At 33.7% G+C, this 15,565-nt stretch overlaps 1 protein-coding gene across 2 annotated transcripts in view; it reads left to right on the forward strand.

The window, feature by feature from the left end:
* The window catches only part of LOC105248612, a 277,209-nt gene that overhangs the window by 12,654 nt on the left and 248,990 nt on the right, over positions 1-15,565 (forward strand). For both annotated transcript variants that reach the window (XM_025409500.1, XM_025409506.1), the window contains exon 2: positions 11,910-12,120. In XM_025409500.1, the coding sequence (XP_025265285.1) occupies positions 11,956-12,120 (165 nt within the window). In that variant the 5' untranslated portion in view covers positions 11,910-11,955. The remainder of the gene's footprint in view (positions 1-11,909; positions 12,121-15,565) is intronic.

Genomic DNA, 15,565 nt, shown 5'->3' on the forward strand with positions numbered 1-15,565 from the left:
CGCTGTTTGTTTGTACTGGTGCAATAGCTCAAGCTATGACCTAAATATATATATTTTCTGATCTTACAAGTTGCACAGAAATTTACGTTATCCGAGCTCTTTTTGCACACTCGCGGGAACTCGGAGGAGGCAACACGTGGAATAAATCGAGTGGATTTAAAATTTAAATGGCGAGCGAAATAAGATGAAATAAAATAAATTACGTGAAAATGACGATAAATGTACCTGTTGCAACAACAAAACATTAAAGTGCCGACGCGTTATTTACTCGGGAGTTAGGTACAGCAACATCTGTTCAACTCGATAGCCGCCATTTTTTTGAGCTTGTTATTAAGTTTTCGCGCATCCGAGTCACGAGGTGAATCGTACGAAACACGCGATAAACTGTAAATCGTGTGATAATAACTCCCGTCACGCAATCTTCACGATCACGTTATGTCGATATCCCCGCACGATTCCCTGTGCATTTTGCAAACGCGATAAATCAAGACGTCGCGCTATGGCCGTTTCCATGCTTTCTATCTCATCGTTTCTCTGTGTTACTCGTACAGCACACGCCTACCAAACAAAGTTGAGCCTCGCTAAGTGGTTTGGAGAACGTATGAAAATGGATTGCCGTAATTCAGGAAGAAAATGCATATCAGATTTAATAATCTTTAACCTTTATTCCTTACTTACCACTCTGCCGAGTTGCTAAAGGAAAATAAGTCCGTAAGTTGTTAGAAAGGAGATGTATGCAGACTATTAAGATTTCAATTTCTCTTTCAGTTCAACTAGATAAATTTATCAAGTGACAAATATAAGCTGAGGCGCGGATTAATTAGACCGCAAGTAAAGAAAACAATTTTTTATTAATATAAATTAAAAAATAATTAATAAAATTATAAAATTATTAAATAATTAATAAAAAAATTAATTATAAAATATTCAAAAAATTTTATTAGAAAATATAAATACAGACGTAGTCATATTTATTGAATAATTTCTTAATTATTACTATGAATTAATTTTTATTGTTATTACAGATAAATTTAATTAATTTTGATACAAAGAATTAATTATTCGATTTTATTGTCTTATAAAATATATTTTTTAATTAAGCCGCGCGAGAAGAGGGAATAATTACGTATTTTTGCTGATTTTATAATGCAATTCATCGTTCGGGAAAAACGCTCAAGGCAGATGAATGTATCGTTCCCGTTTATCATATCCGGATGCCGCGAGAGGCTGAGTCATACGTATGTGCGAATCATAAGAACATTATGAAGTCGCGATGGTAACAAAGGGGCCACACACTCACGGATAGTACGTTTGATCCTTGAGCGTGACGAAGAATGTATTTAAGAAGGGATTCTTAATGATCTGAATTCTCTTCATCTAACTTCGGAGTCAATCGGGAAGAACCTTTAAGGCGAGCGTTAATAAATTTCCCAGTTAATTATATCTAACGATTCAATAAATATTTTATTGCGCACATACCTTTTACGGCCCGCTCCCTCAAAGGACTCGATTTATCGCAATAGATGCTGCGGAGTGATTCGACAATAAATTAGAAAGAGACAACTTCCGCTATGATTTTTGCTTTATTCATTATTCGAATTCTTAAAGGAATTTCTTGATTAAAAACCAGTTTCTTCAATTTTTCATTATAATAAAAATGAATTTTTTTAATCCGTTGTTAACACAGGTAAATATTCTTTTGAACACTGCGATTTTAATGGCTGCTAAATTAGCAGTGAATATGATTTGTTTGCATTCTTAAATTGCTAGAATCTTGTGAAGAAAAAAAATGAATGAAATAATCTGCAAATACGAATAAATCATGGAAATTCCTCAAAGTGAGAATATTATCAGATATTATTAGCTATGTAATTTATTTATACACTTTTCGATAAAAAAATTTTTTACTCTAGTAATTTATTCTCGTAATATACTGCTATAAAATTAATATATTTAGCAAATAGATCGTTACGTGTCAACTATTTGCTGAAAATTAAAGAATTTCAACAAGAGTCCATTGAGAATCCTCCTCTTTTTGGAGTGCGATGCCGGAACTAGCTATTCCGCGATGAATGTTTAGAGTCAGTTAGCGATCGCTAAACATCGTGGATAGTCAACATCCTGGGCGACCAGCTCCTTTCAGCTTACGTTTTCATCCATTGAACACCTCATAGTGAGTTCCTCGAAGGGAGAGAGACGGAGAAAGGTTGTAAGGAGGCCTTGCAAGGTTACTTATCTCTTAGCGAGGTCTACGAACTACTTTCGAGTCTGCCTATCTGTTTACTTAGGTATATCATGTCTATGTACTTGCATTTATTGCGTTTTTATTCTGCAACAAATTCTTTTAAATAATTTTAGGATATAATTTATTTAAAAAAAAAAAAAATATATATATATATATATATATATATATATATAAAATAAAGAACAGGAGATATATAGGAGATTGACAGAACAATACTCTTCTTAAATAAATAATTTTTTAATTCAAAGATTAATTGATAATTATTCAATAATTTTAATTTCCAAATATAATAATATTTTATTAAATATGAATATTATATATGAAAATTAAATAATAAAAACAAGCGAATTATAAGAAAAGAAAAAAATAAACATTGTTTATATTAATTATTTTACAAGTTTATTAATTAATTGTAAGAAAAATAATTCTTGTGGATAAGATTAATTAAGATAAAAAGATAATTATAATAAAACAAAATATAATAAAATATAATATATTTTACAAGTTAAGAAGCTCACTTAAATACAAAAAAAGAATAATTATTCCAGATAAAATTATCATAAGAAGAATAACAGTATCCGAGATAACTATCTTAATTACCTAAAATTTCGCTACCTTAAAATCTTCCGTGTTACCTGACATTTTGAATTATTCATTCGACTCTAATGCTAAAGTTTGGAGCTTGGGCTAAAGTTTGGAGTTTGGGCTTGCACGATAATTAAATAATAAAAACGGGCGAATTGTAAGAAAAGAAAAAATAAACATTGTTTATATTGGTTATTTTACAAGTTTATTAATTAATTGTAAGAAAAATAATTCTTGCGGATAAGATAAAAAGATAATTATAATAAAATATAATAAAATATAATATTTTACAAGCTAAGAAGCTCAATTAAATACAAGAAAAGAATAATTATTCCAGATAAAATTATCATAAGAAGAATAAGAGTATCCGAGATAATTATCTTAATTACCTAAAATTTCGCTACCTTAAAATCTTCCGTGTTACCTGACATTTTGAATTATTCATTCGACTCTAACGCTAAAGTCGGAGAGCGGTGCTTGCACGATAATTTTCTCCTGGCGTTCGCGGAAGTTACGGGCGGCCGAGCTGAAATCGCGGGTGCGATTTCCGCGTGACAAAGCCTCGTTTCCTCGTTTCGTCCTCGAGATCCGGCATACCAAGGTGCACGCCGGCAACGTTAATCCCGACAGTTAACAGGGCAGCGCGGTCGCGAGCTGTAATGCTTTGTAATTACGGGCCGTCATTATCGTGCTACTCGACTTGACGCGATGATTACGGTGTGCACCTGACAGAAGCAAATCGAGTGTGCACGCCGCATAGTGCGTGGAACACCCTGAAGCGCGAGCGGCCTCGCGGGGGGAGGGGGAGGGGGGGGAATCGGGTAGGATAATGCACCGGGGGTCCCACCTCGCTTTTCGCCCCGATTAACGCCACCTGGCAGGTGCCTTCCCGCGGAATTATCGGCGCGGCGAATTGAATTTTCGCCGGCAGCGAACTCGTGTCATTCCGTTATTTCTGCTCGGGAGACTCGACGTTCTAATACGCCGGGGTGTCAGACACCACGAGATATTCCGCTCTTTCGACATTAGCGATCGCGCTTTCGAGTTTGATTGCATCACGTGAATCACGCAATTCCGGCTCTATTATTAGTAAAACGCCGTCAACGTGGAAATGATTTTTGACCGCTTATCTATTGCTCGCCGGCAATACTCGGCCGTTTTCCGAGGCCCGAGGTCAGCACGTATCAGCAGTTCCATTCCGTATCGACGCCATAAATTATTTATATTAGGAAACGTGCCGATAAAACCGTGCCAGAGCAGATAGTGATGACAAAGCGAGAGGCATAGCTAATAGCCGAGTGACTTCATGCAGCGATGATTGGGCGCGTTTTTATGTTCTCACGAGTATTTTGTAATGTTGCTATAATTTTTTTCGCTTGAAACATTTTAGTTTAATCGCGTAATTAATTAAAATTTCGATTTTATCGCGTAAAAGAATTTTGCGCGATAAAATTATAATTTTAATTAATAATGACGTTTATGGGACCGATATTTTTTTACGAATTAAAATTCTTCTACGCGATGATAACCTGAAATTTTTATTTATAAAAAAGTATCGATTCTATAAACGTCATTATTTTCGATGTATTATTTGATTATGAAATCACGTCGCGTAGTTTCGTTTCCTGTTTCGGTTGGATTAAACCCGTCATTATGAATGAAATTTCTCACACTCTGAGGAAGTAATCGCGAGACGAGAAGAGGCAACAAAGTTCTCTCCTACAAAATCCTCGGGGAACTGGTTTCGAGTCGGAAAACGGCTAATTGGAATTAAATGCAGTTCCTCCCGCTTGTCGTCGTCGCGTTTATAAACGATCGAATGATACCGCGATAGCGATAGTAATTAGGTATACATGATACCTCCATTTCCATCCAGGGGCCTTTCTCTTTCTCAACATCTCAACCGTCCTTATGTCGCCGTTTAATCATACGAATCTCGATTGTGTCCCAACCAACTTTGAAGTCCGAATAAACATCGGGATACACGTGATCAAACGTGGTTTCTCGTGTTGCTGGAAATGCATTGATGCGGATAATCCATTATACAGATAAAAATACGATTGCGACGTCTGACTTTTATTGTTAGTTGAAGTAACATGAAGAACAAATCAGAATATTAGAACGTTATTGGAATATAATAATTTCTTTCAGCTACGATTAAATATATATTTGTTGCAAATTTGATATGCATTTTTATCATCAGCAGATTAATAAAAAAATTGACGTTATGTAGTAAACAATACTTATATTATATCGCATATGATGATATTATCTGATCGTGAAAGTAAAATCTGTCGGCTCTAGGATTGGTCAGATTGCCCGCGGTGGAAGGAATGCGTGCACACACCTGCTTAGTTATACCATGTATTACTCAACTAAGTGTACACAAACGTTTAACAAGCGTTAAAGCCATAAAGGTGTTGCTGACACTACCGAGTTTGACGCCTCCGCTTCTTCGAGATATGCCGTTACTTTCTCGAGGCGGGATAGGTATTTGCAGCAAAAATTTTATTACGTGAGAAAGAAATGGCCTTCCCCTGTGCTTAGTGTGTAGAGAGTTTATTATTTCAATATTTTCATCATCAAACTCCACTAACATTTATTTTCGTTTCTTTGTTTTTTTAATTTAAAATAAATTTTATTATATTAATTTTTTGTATCAATTTTATTCTGTGCAATTAATAATATTGTATTTTTCCTCTATTTTATTATTTTTTTACATCTCTAGTTTATATATATTTCATCGAGATATTTTTATTTTTCAAATAAAATTCGTATGTATCCCTAAAAAAGCAAAAACTAATGAATTTTTTTTGGATTAAATATAGATATAAAAAATAGGTACGAGAGAGTTTTTTCATCGACACTCTAAATGTTTCCAAGTATCATCAATGTTAACATTTTCTTTTGCTCAAATTGGAATAAATTAAAGTCCGATTCTATGTCACGCGATGACTCACGCATGGCAAGGAATTAGCATGACATTAGGTGTTAGCTTACAATTCACGAATGTACACGTTAGATGAGAACAATGCGCGTCTATGTCGAACCGTTGAATCTTTGAATTTGAACGAGGGTGTGGCCTTATCTGTGTTTCACTGGTTATTGTATTTAAACGTCGAAATTGTGACGTTTGTAAATAGATCTGCATTCATGAGGTTTGACATTATTTCGTTTATTATTAATTCAATAGCGATATGATATCATTCTTTAGAATTTTTAAGAATTTTTCAATTCAGCATTTTTTAGAATTTTTCCAAAGAAGACTAAAGTTTTATGTGTTGCAATAAATTTTAAACACGTACGATATTTTTTATACAATTTACAAAGTTACTTTCTTCTGTGAAAATTACACAAGCAAAAAGCTAAATTTTTTGTCAAAATAAAATTATAAAAGGCTAGTTGAAATAAAATCTTAAAAGAGACTCTTCTATTTGATTTATTGGATTTATTTATATATATGATTTATTTATATTATATATTTATTGATTTATCTATATCATTTGATTTTTAGTGCATTTGATTTTTCATTTGTTTATTTATTTTTTTTGCCTGCCGCTGCTTTTCAGGAAACGATGTCAATGAGTTTAGACGAGGAAAACACGTTCATGAATTTAGACGAGGAAAACACGTAATTCACATAGTCGAACAGCTGCGAAGACTGATGACTTGCATACTTGGTCGAAACCTATATTTTTAACGAATCGCCAGTCGCAATTTTCTTTGTGAAACGTGCAGAAATTATTCGGACATTATTCTTGGAGAGCGTCCGAGTGCCAATCATACCATGTCAAAGTAGTTAATAGAATTAGTCGTTGCAGCAGTTTATTAGAATGCATCGGGATCACGCGTGTCAAGTATGGATGGCGAATAATTTAACATAAATTACAAGAGATAACGGTCACGACAGCGCGATTAATTACGGATTGTAGGGCGTTTGACAGATGGACATGCCAATAAAAAGCACATTCGACAGTCGGCGTTTCTCGGATTTGACACGCCAAGTAATGTTTATGAGTAGTTTCCATTGACCGCGCATTATATAAAATATCAGAAAAAACCCTCTCCTTCTCTCCCTCCGGAACAAGGTCCCATGATTACGGCCGTTGTCGATGCACATGCACTGACGCAATCCATGTCGGACGCATGGTACTTCGAACGACCGCAATTAACCTTACGTAACTCGTCTTTTCCTAGTGGGGTCCTACTCTTCATGGCATCGATTAAAATTAAATAAATCACATATATAAACCACACTGCATCTCTCAATGAAGGAATCACGTGCGAGCTTTATCGCATACATGTTATCCTATTTTATTAATTAGTGCAAAAAGAACGAAAAGAATGAATCGATAATTATATGATAAATTTTAATTGTATCGCATTTTAATATTTTATATATTTTTTACATATTTTTATATATTTTTTATATTTTATTTATATTTTTTATATATTTTTTATATATTTTATATATTTTTTATATTTTTTATAAATTTTTATATATTTTTTACATTTTTATTGTCTGCATTTTTTTTCTTTGGATTAACAATTTAACGAGAAAGTCTTTCAAAAGATTATAATAGCTATGCATTATCCTTGCACGGGGATAATTATCCTCGTTATTGCGTATAATTCCTAACCGCTCATTATTTTCGTCCACGAGATCAGGCTCTGCGATGGAAGCACAGATCTCGCGAAGCGTAATGAGCACGCGATAGTGCGATAATAACATCGTAAAAGGAGACGAAAACAGCTCTTTAAAGTTCCATTTCGCGTAACAAAAATATCGTACGTGGAACACTTGGCACTCTTATCGGTCGAATTTACGATTTTGATTAGCGCAAAGCCATCATGTTCGCCTTTCCGCTGGTGAAGAGACACTAAAAACAATTATCGCCGACGTATCGCACCTCGGGAAGAAACTTTGAAAAAATAAAAATCTCGTGAATTAAGTTATAGCCACCCACGCGTGTGGAAATTTTCGGATATTTTGTTGCTATCTAAATGGCAAGTCAATACATCGACGTACAAGCTATGTGAAACTGACGTTTCACTTCGTGAAAATGCATAAACTATTAAGTGTTTTGGTTTTATTTTCAAGAATTCTACATTTCTTGAAGTTTAAACAAATAATTCTAACTATTAAAAATGCCATTTTTTTAAATAATCCGAATCATATTCTTTTATTTCCTAAAGAAATATATTCATTAGCTGTGTTAATTTATTTTTTCATGATTTTATCACTCGATTAAAGGTATATATCGTCACACTTCTAATATATCTATATGATTAATTTTTGAGGGTTTTTATTTACTATTAATATTATTATTTTTGTTTTTATTATTATTATTTTTATTATTATATATTTGTTTAAATTATTAAAAATTATGGAAATATTGACAATGAAACTAGAGTTTTTACTAAATGATATACGCCAGTATTATATGCATGTATATGAATTAAACAGTCGCGTAAAGTTAACATTCTAACATTAGAAATAATTGATTTTTTTCATGATTCAAAGTAATTTTCAATAAACAAAATCTTATAAACGTGCGTGAGACTTGAATTTTTTTATAAAAAAGGTTTCATGATTTTGTAATTGTAATTTCAGTGTTCTTTTTATTTTTTTATTTGTGTAGCAAATAAATTTTATTTTATCTTGATACTAATTTAATATTTATTTTCATTAACAGAGATTAAATTTTTAAGAAGAATAAGAAGAAAAAGAAAAGAGAAAAAAAATCTTATTTACAATATATATACGAAGTAATATTTATATCTAACATTTATAGAATTTAATAAGAAATATAATTTGCAAAAAATCAATAAAAATATTATAATATTATATAGATAAAATTTCAATCTATTAACATTTATGTAGCAAGGCATTTGTACTCTAATACACGTCTTGTAGAGTCGATTTCCGATCTGTTTCATCTGTATTCTTGCAAGCCACCCAGGTATGAACGCGCCCAGAAGCAAATGGATCCCGGGGTAAATTACCTGCAATAATTTCCAGCTGATAAGAACAGCGTTTTTCCTTCTCTCTCTTTTTTCTTCTTTCGCGGTCCGTTTAATTCAGTTTAACCAACAGGCCGTGTCTGCCTTTCGCAGAATGGCATTCGATTAGGGTGAGATATCGGGATCGGGAACCATCGGTATCGTAGTTATTTACGAGGTATTCTGACAGTCCTCACCTACCTATCGCGAGCCACAAATTCTCTCCTTTCATATAGAGTTGAGACAGACTGGGGGTTGGAATTTCGCAACTGCAATTTCCGAGCAATAAATGCGATAAACGAGAAATCGCGAGAAAGAGGAATTTTTTTGTATTATTATTTCAGCCAGCTATGTTAAAAATTTTTAATTTGTTTTAGCGAGATTCTATTTTATTCCCTCGACATTAGTCTTTAAATAAACTTTAGATTTCCAAGCATATTCATGGATTTTTTAAAGAGTTCTAATCACTAGCAATATTAAGATACCTTTAAATTTGGGCTTTAATTACGAAATAAAACAAAATAAAAAATAGAAATATTTGTAACACAATTTTTGTTTTTCCAAGATTCCAATATTCGCAATATTTAAGTTATCATTTGATTCGATTTTTATCATTAGAAGAATGGAATTGTATGGAGTATTGGTTAACTGGTTTTCTTGGGAGATAATCTCGTAAAAAAATTAATTTCACGCGGAAGTTGCGCGCGGCCATTATCCGGTGAACCGTGCTTAACATGCAACAAGCATCATCGTTCACCTGTGAAATCACCTGACGTATTGGCTGCCGGCAGTTGGCCGCGATTAGACATCCGGTGATTTTCTAATGTTACGTATGCGGGTAGGCGACTTGTGTTCGCATGTATGACTTCATTGTTGGTGAGTGATTGTAACGGCTGTCGTATTGTGTATATTCTTCAAACGGGTGCCCGATGTGATCGATTCGTAATCTCGCGATCGCGTGTGCGTATCTGCATCGTGATACACGACTTATTGTTAGTTACAAATGTCTCGAGTAAAATGCGAGCGACAGATTTAATTACGCCGATTGATTCATTAAAACGCGTTGCATAATTTGTTGAGCGTTGCCCAACAGCGCCTAAAAGTGTTATTATTTTTCCTCTAGGCTTATTTACTTCCAAGGAATTCTTAGAGAGAACAGTTAACCCTGAACGTTTTTTATCGCACGTGCAACTGCAAATAGTTTTGCAATTGCTATAAAAATTTATGAAGGAGATAAGATAAATTATATTTTGTACGATAATATGTTATCTGGAAATTAATAAGTCGCAGAAACTCTTAGCCGTGATATAATGGATCGTTGTAATTTTTTTACGACCGTAAAAATTCAACGCAACAGATTACACGAGAGTCGATTTTGCAATAATTATAAAGTTCAAGTTATGAAACTTGATGTTACATAGATAACATCGCGTTATCTTCTATTTATCCAACATCTTTTTTCGCGAATGAATAGATATGCGCTACGATAAAGTCATATACGATAATCGAAGGTGAATGCAAAATGTAATGTTAATTATTGCGAGATCGCCGGAGCGTAAAATCACGCTCGTATTTTAGTTTCACTATTGCACTTGTCTCTCGATGGCATAATGTTACAACTTCTATGCAGAAATATCAATCCATCGCCGCCATATTTTCGCCGCCGAAAGCTGAGAGAAATTATTTTATCAGACTGCATTTTATGCAATTTCACGCTCTTTATGTCTCTATGCATTGAAAACACCTACTTTATAATCGAGAACATTTCCAGCACCGGTCTCTCACATATTAATTTGCGAACATTTATGGCAACTTGATAAAATTATAATATTCGATTTGAAGTTATTTCCACATAATTCTGCAAAATTATAATTTTGCAGAATTGGATATAATTTTGTCCATGAATTATGATTTATTATTTAAAATATCGATTCTCGTGATCAGATTGCTTCTCTGTCATGATTTATCGGAAATTTAATTTCTTATACGTGTTCACGAGTTAACGACCGACAAAGTACACAATAGTAACCCAAGCATTGTGATTGAATCGTTTGCTCTACACGTCTCAATATTTACTCGCTGCGGAAAATGTTTCTTGTCTGTTAATCGATACGAATGATGCAATGCGATGCGATATCTCGGGGTATTCCGTACAAAATGCGGGGAGCACTGATTCCGGATTAGCCCATTTTAGGCGCGGTTAATCCGCGCGAAATATAATTAGCTCCAGTGACTAACGCTGGCGCGGCCGCTAAACTTAGCCAAATGCAATCATAACAGCGCAGGTGGTCATTTTACCCTTTTCAAGTGTTTGACAAGCCCCGAGATTGTATGGACCACGCGACGCGATGCGGCGGCGGCCACAGTGAGTCACGCCGGGAGCTAATTATAATGCCTTTGCCGCAGAATACGCTCCTAGGTCCCCTTTTGCCCCTTTTCACCCTTTTCGCTCTCGATTAAGCACCGTTCTCCGTACGCGTTACAATTACTTCTATCGCTTTGCTCTTATTCGTCCGCTATTAACGGCTCGTAATAGACTAGAAGGTGCCTATCTTGTGATTTTTAGGCTGCGAATTTATTACAGAATTATCGAATTAATCTCCACGTAAATAAATATATAAATATATTATCCGCATAAAATATATAATATATATCCACATAAATAAATATATAATATTATATATCGACATAAATAAATAGATAAATTGCGTCCAAATTGGTCTTGATTTTTGTTTTTAATTAAAGTTTTATTTTACATACTTTATTTTTTTAATTATTTTTATTTTAAATTATTTAATTCAATATTAATTACACATGTCGGGTAAATAAGTCTGTTCCTATTTTATTGTGTTTATTATTGTTATTAATTTATGTAAAGTTATTATTAATTATTATTATTAATTTATTTAATATTATTGTTTACGATGTGGTGCACGAAAAAAGTACATGTTTTATTTTACATATTTTGTTTTTACAATTATTTAATCCTTTAATTAACTATTAATAAATATCTGATAAATCTGTTGCTATTTTAATGTTTATTATTATTAATTTATATTGTTTATGATTGTTGCAGGTACACGAGAAAATGCATGTAAGATCATCGAGGTGACCGAAGAAGCATGGAGACCATGCAAGAAGGTGGTGGCCGTCTGCAAAATGGCTCGACCGTTGGCAGAATCCCGAATAGATTGAAGCTCGTAGAGAATGATGACAAGGTGACGTCCGAGAGGACAACGGAAATGGATCCCTATAGAGAATTAGAGCTGTATCTCGCCAAGGTTAAGGTAAGCCCATGATTTATATATTTTTATCTCTCGTTTAAAAGAGATAAAAATGTACAAAAAATATATAGCCAGATAAAAGTATATAAAAATATAGCCAGAAATGATGAAACTTTAAGAAATTAGAATTTTGCGATTATTAAATTATAAAAAAAAATTTCAAAAAGGAAAGTAAATTTAAAATATTTTTATAGTGTGTTAAAATTTGAGGTTCAAATTGGGGTCTTTAAATTAAATAAAATATACATTATCGTATTGAATATATCTAGGTGATAATTCAACAGAGATATTAGTCAGGAAACCCAAATTTCGCTATAGTAATTTCATTCAAGAGATAAAGGCCACAAAAATTTGTTTAAATTTTTTCGATGTTTCTTTTTGTGAAATATTTCAATCTGACAATTTCATTTTATAATTAAATTTTCTGGTAGATTACATCGTGTAAGCGTTAAGAAGTTAATCGCACTTGAAATCTCTCGTTGCCTGTCGGTACGATTAATCATCGCGTGCATATATATCACTTGGCGTATTCAAAAGTCCCACCCTACCTATTCTACCTCTTATTCCGTACGATTAGGCGCGCTGTTTCGCAATATTCCTCTATTAAAATCATGTTTCTACGGATCGTGAAGGATTTCGACATAATCGCGTTTGTAGCGAGCGGACTTTTGAATGAAGAAGACGAAGATCGGCGCTGATTTAAGAAGGTCGAATGAAAAATTGACGCCCACTTTCTCTTTGCGATAATCGATTCTGATTCCGAAGAACCTCCGAGTCGGTTCCTCGGCATCTTAGGCTCGAAATGGACGATTCGAGCAGTGAAAGGGATCGGCGCCGCGAGCTTCGCCCATAATAATTCTCATTATCGAGCAGATCATCATAAGAGCGGAGGATTTCTCTCGCCAGACCGAGCGTGTATGATTCCGTTTTGATCGATTTCTCGTCGTCTTCCTCAATGAAACGAGTAGTTTGATTCGATTTAAATCACGCGTGCCTCGTTTAACGTACACGCGACACGAGAAACTGTCTCTTGGTATCTCGCAATCCTTCGGCGACGGATCGCTTAGTATGCCATAACACAGCGTTCACTTAGCAGGATCGTAAAATCGATCGGCTTTATTTATCGATCGTTTGGGTAATCGTCGAATGGCGAAGTCTGACGCGACAAATTAGACGCGACGTCGACGATCGCGAAATCACGAGGCAAATAACTCGTTCCGTTCAAGCTTCGCGTTGCTTGTTTTTCCCCCATGTTCTCTTCCTGGTCCAGATGTTTATACATTTGTTTTAGAGATTTTACCTAACTCCCTAAACGACTCCAATAACACCCGCGAGCACGAACCGGTTCTTGTTTGCGAATTCACGTGAGGCGCGTTTGACTACAGGTGTCACCATCACGTTCTCAACTGGTTTAAATGTGTATTACTTATAGCAGACATAATTGGAAAATCTGTTTGGTGCCAGAAAATGTGTGTATAAATATTGCCAATATATTCTAATAATTAATTTTAGAAATATTAATATTTGATAATTTATTATATATAAAAAAAATATATCAATATCTTTATTAAAATGATTAATGAAATATGCAAATGATGTTGATTATGAAATAATTGACTGTTTTTCTTGATAGTATAATTTTTTCCATATCTCTGCTATTGTTTTATTTCCTAAAAATAATTTTAATTATTGATTAAATCAAATGATTAAATTTTATCTTAGATTAAATCAATGTATAATTAATAATAAATTAAATTAATTTAATCAATCAAATAAATCAAATTTATTTAATAAAATCAAATAGAATTGAATTAATTTGATTAAAAAAAATTAAATAAATTTAATAAATCAAATAATTCTTGGCGCAATTAGCTCGATATTTTTTGCAAAATTCACAGAAAGTGCATTAGATATTTTTGTACTTTTATATATATCGCGGAATTCATTATCAGGTGTTGCCGTAAAATTCTGCTTTTGTCGCTCGCTCGCGACGTGTTTACTCATTTTAATCGGGCGTGCGTGCGTGCGTTGATTCCGCATCGTCCTTCAGTGCATCGTGAGTGCATCGGTGCATGTCGATGCAACGCAAACAAATAAGAAGAATCTTATCGTGCCGCGAGGGGAGCGAGGGAGGAGAGGGTGGCTCATCGTTAAAACTAGTTGGCGCGGAAGTCACTCCTCGGCTTCCTACTATTTCTCAGATAGTGCCTGCGAGTGTTGCTACCGGTCGGCACCGATGTACACTTTAACGCGGTCTTTACGAGAAACTTATAGCCCCGATGTAATCGGGGCCCAATATCGTTTCCACATGAAGGATCGACCACTTATCGGCTAACGAGTGATTTGAACTTGAAGGCTGCCATAGATTCATCTGCATATCGTTTTCCCGTTTAAGAGGGACTGTCGTAACCGAGTTGTAAATGTCGTCGGCCAATCCGTTTACTCGACACCGCAATCTAATTGAAATCGTACCGCAATCTAACTTTTGAATTTTAATTATGGGAATTTCTATTTTAATAATTAAACCTTTATGATTTGGTGTAGCACTCTATAATTGCACACAATAACAAATAAAATTTCTTACGCGTTTGTTAACGTAATCCTAATATCAGTTATATGATATTTCGATTTATTTAGTAAATATATTTATAATTTTATTTATTTATTTTGAAGTTGGATTAATATTATTTTATAATTTTATAAAAATTAATAGAATGTTTACTATATACGATGCATGTCGAGTTTCACGTTTTTTTATTGGATCAAGCGAGGGAGTGACATTAGACATTCTTCCAAGCCGAAAGACAGATGATACAAACGGGATCTTCCTCCGATCCTTCCTGCTTTTTTCGCACTTCCCTTTTATTCGCGCGGTCTTTTTATGTTGTTTTTCTCGGTCGTGTAAACTGAAAGGCGTTTATTTATCAACTAAACGAAAGAAGAGAGGAAGTCGCACTCGTGATCAATTTCGCCTGCGATCCTTGACCTCTGCAATGGGTGCTTCGTCTACTTTCGTATTCTCGAGAAGTCGGAGCCTTAATACGCTCGGACATTAATAAAAAAATGTAGACCATAATCCTTTTGAAAGTTAGATTCAGAGAAAACTACTTGAGTAATAATAAATGTTTTTATTATTATATCGTATTTGCGACTGTTTCAATGGAATCAACATCAAAATACAGTCACTATTACAGCAAATGATAAATTCTATGCAAGTAATAATTATAATTATTAATGTAATAAGTAGAATAATAATTATTATTAATATAATAAATAGAAGAAAATAATAAATAATAATCTTATAACATGAAAAAGAAATAATAATTTAACGATAACACTTTACTCTAGAATTAAGTTACAGTAATAGTCGTTAGAATATTAAATTATCGTTATTAGGCTTATCTAGCTACTCTTAATTGCGATTGAAATCTAAGATTTGTAAAGAAAG

This window comes from Camponotus floridanus, unplaced genomic scaffold, assembly GCF_003227725.1.
Source record: "Camponotus floridanus strain SB8 unplaced genomic scaffold, Cflo_v7.5 scaffold10, whole genome shotgun sequence".
Classification (NCBI taxonomy): Eukaryota; Metazoa; Arthropoda; class Insecta; order Hymenoptera; family Formicidae; genus Camponotus; species Camponotus floridanus.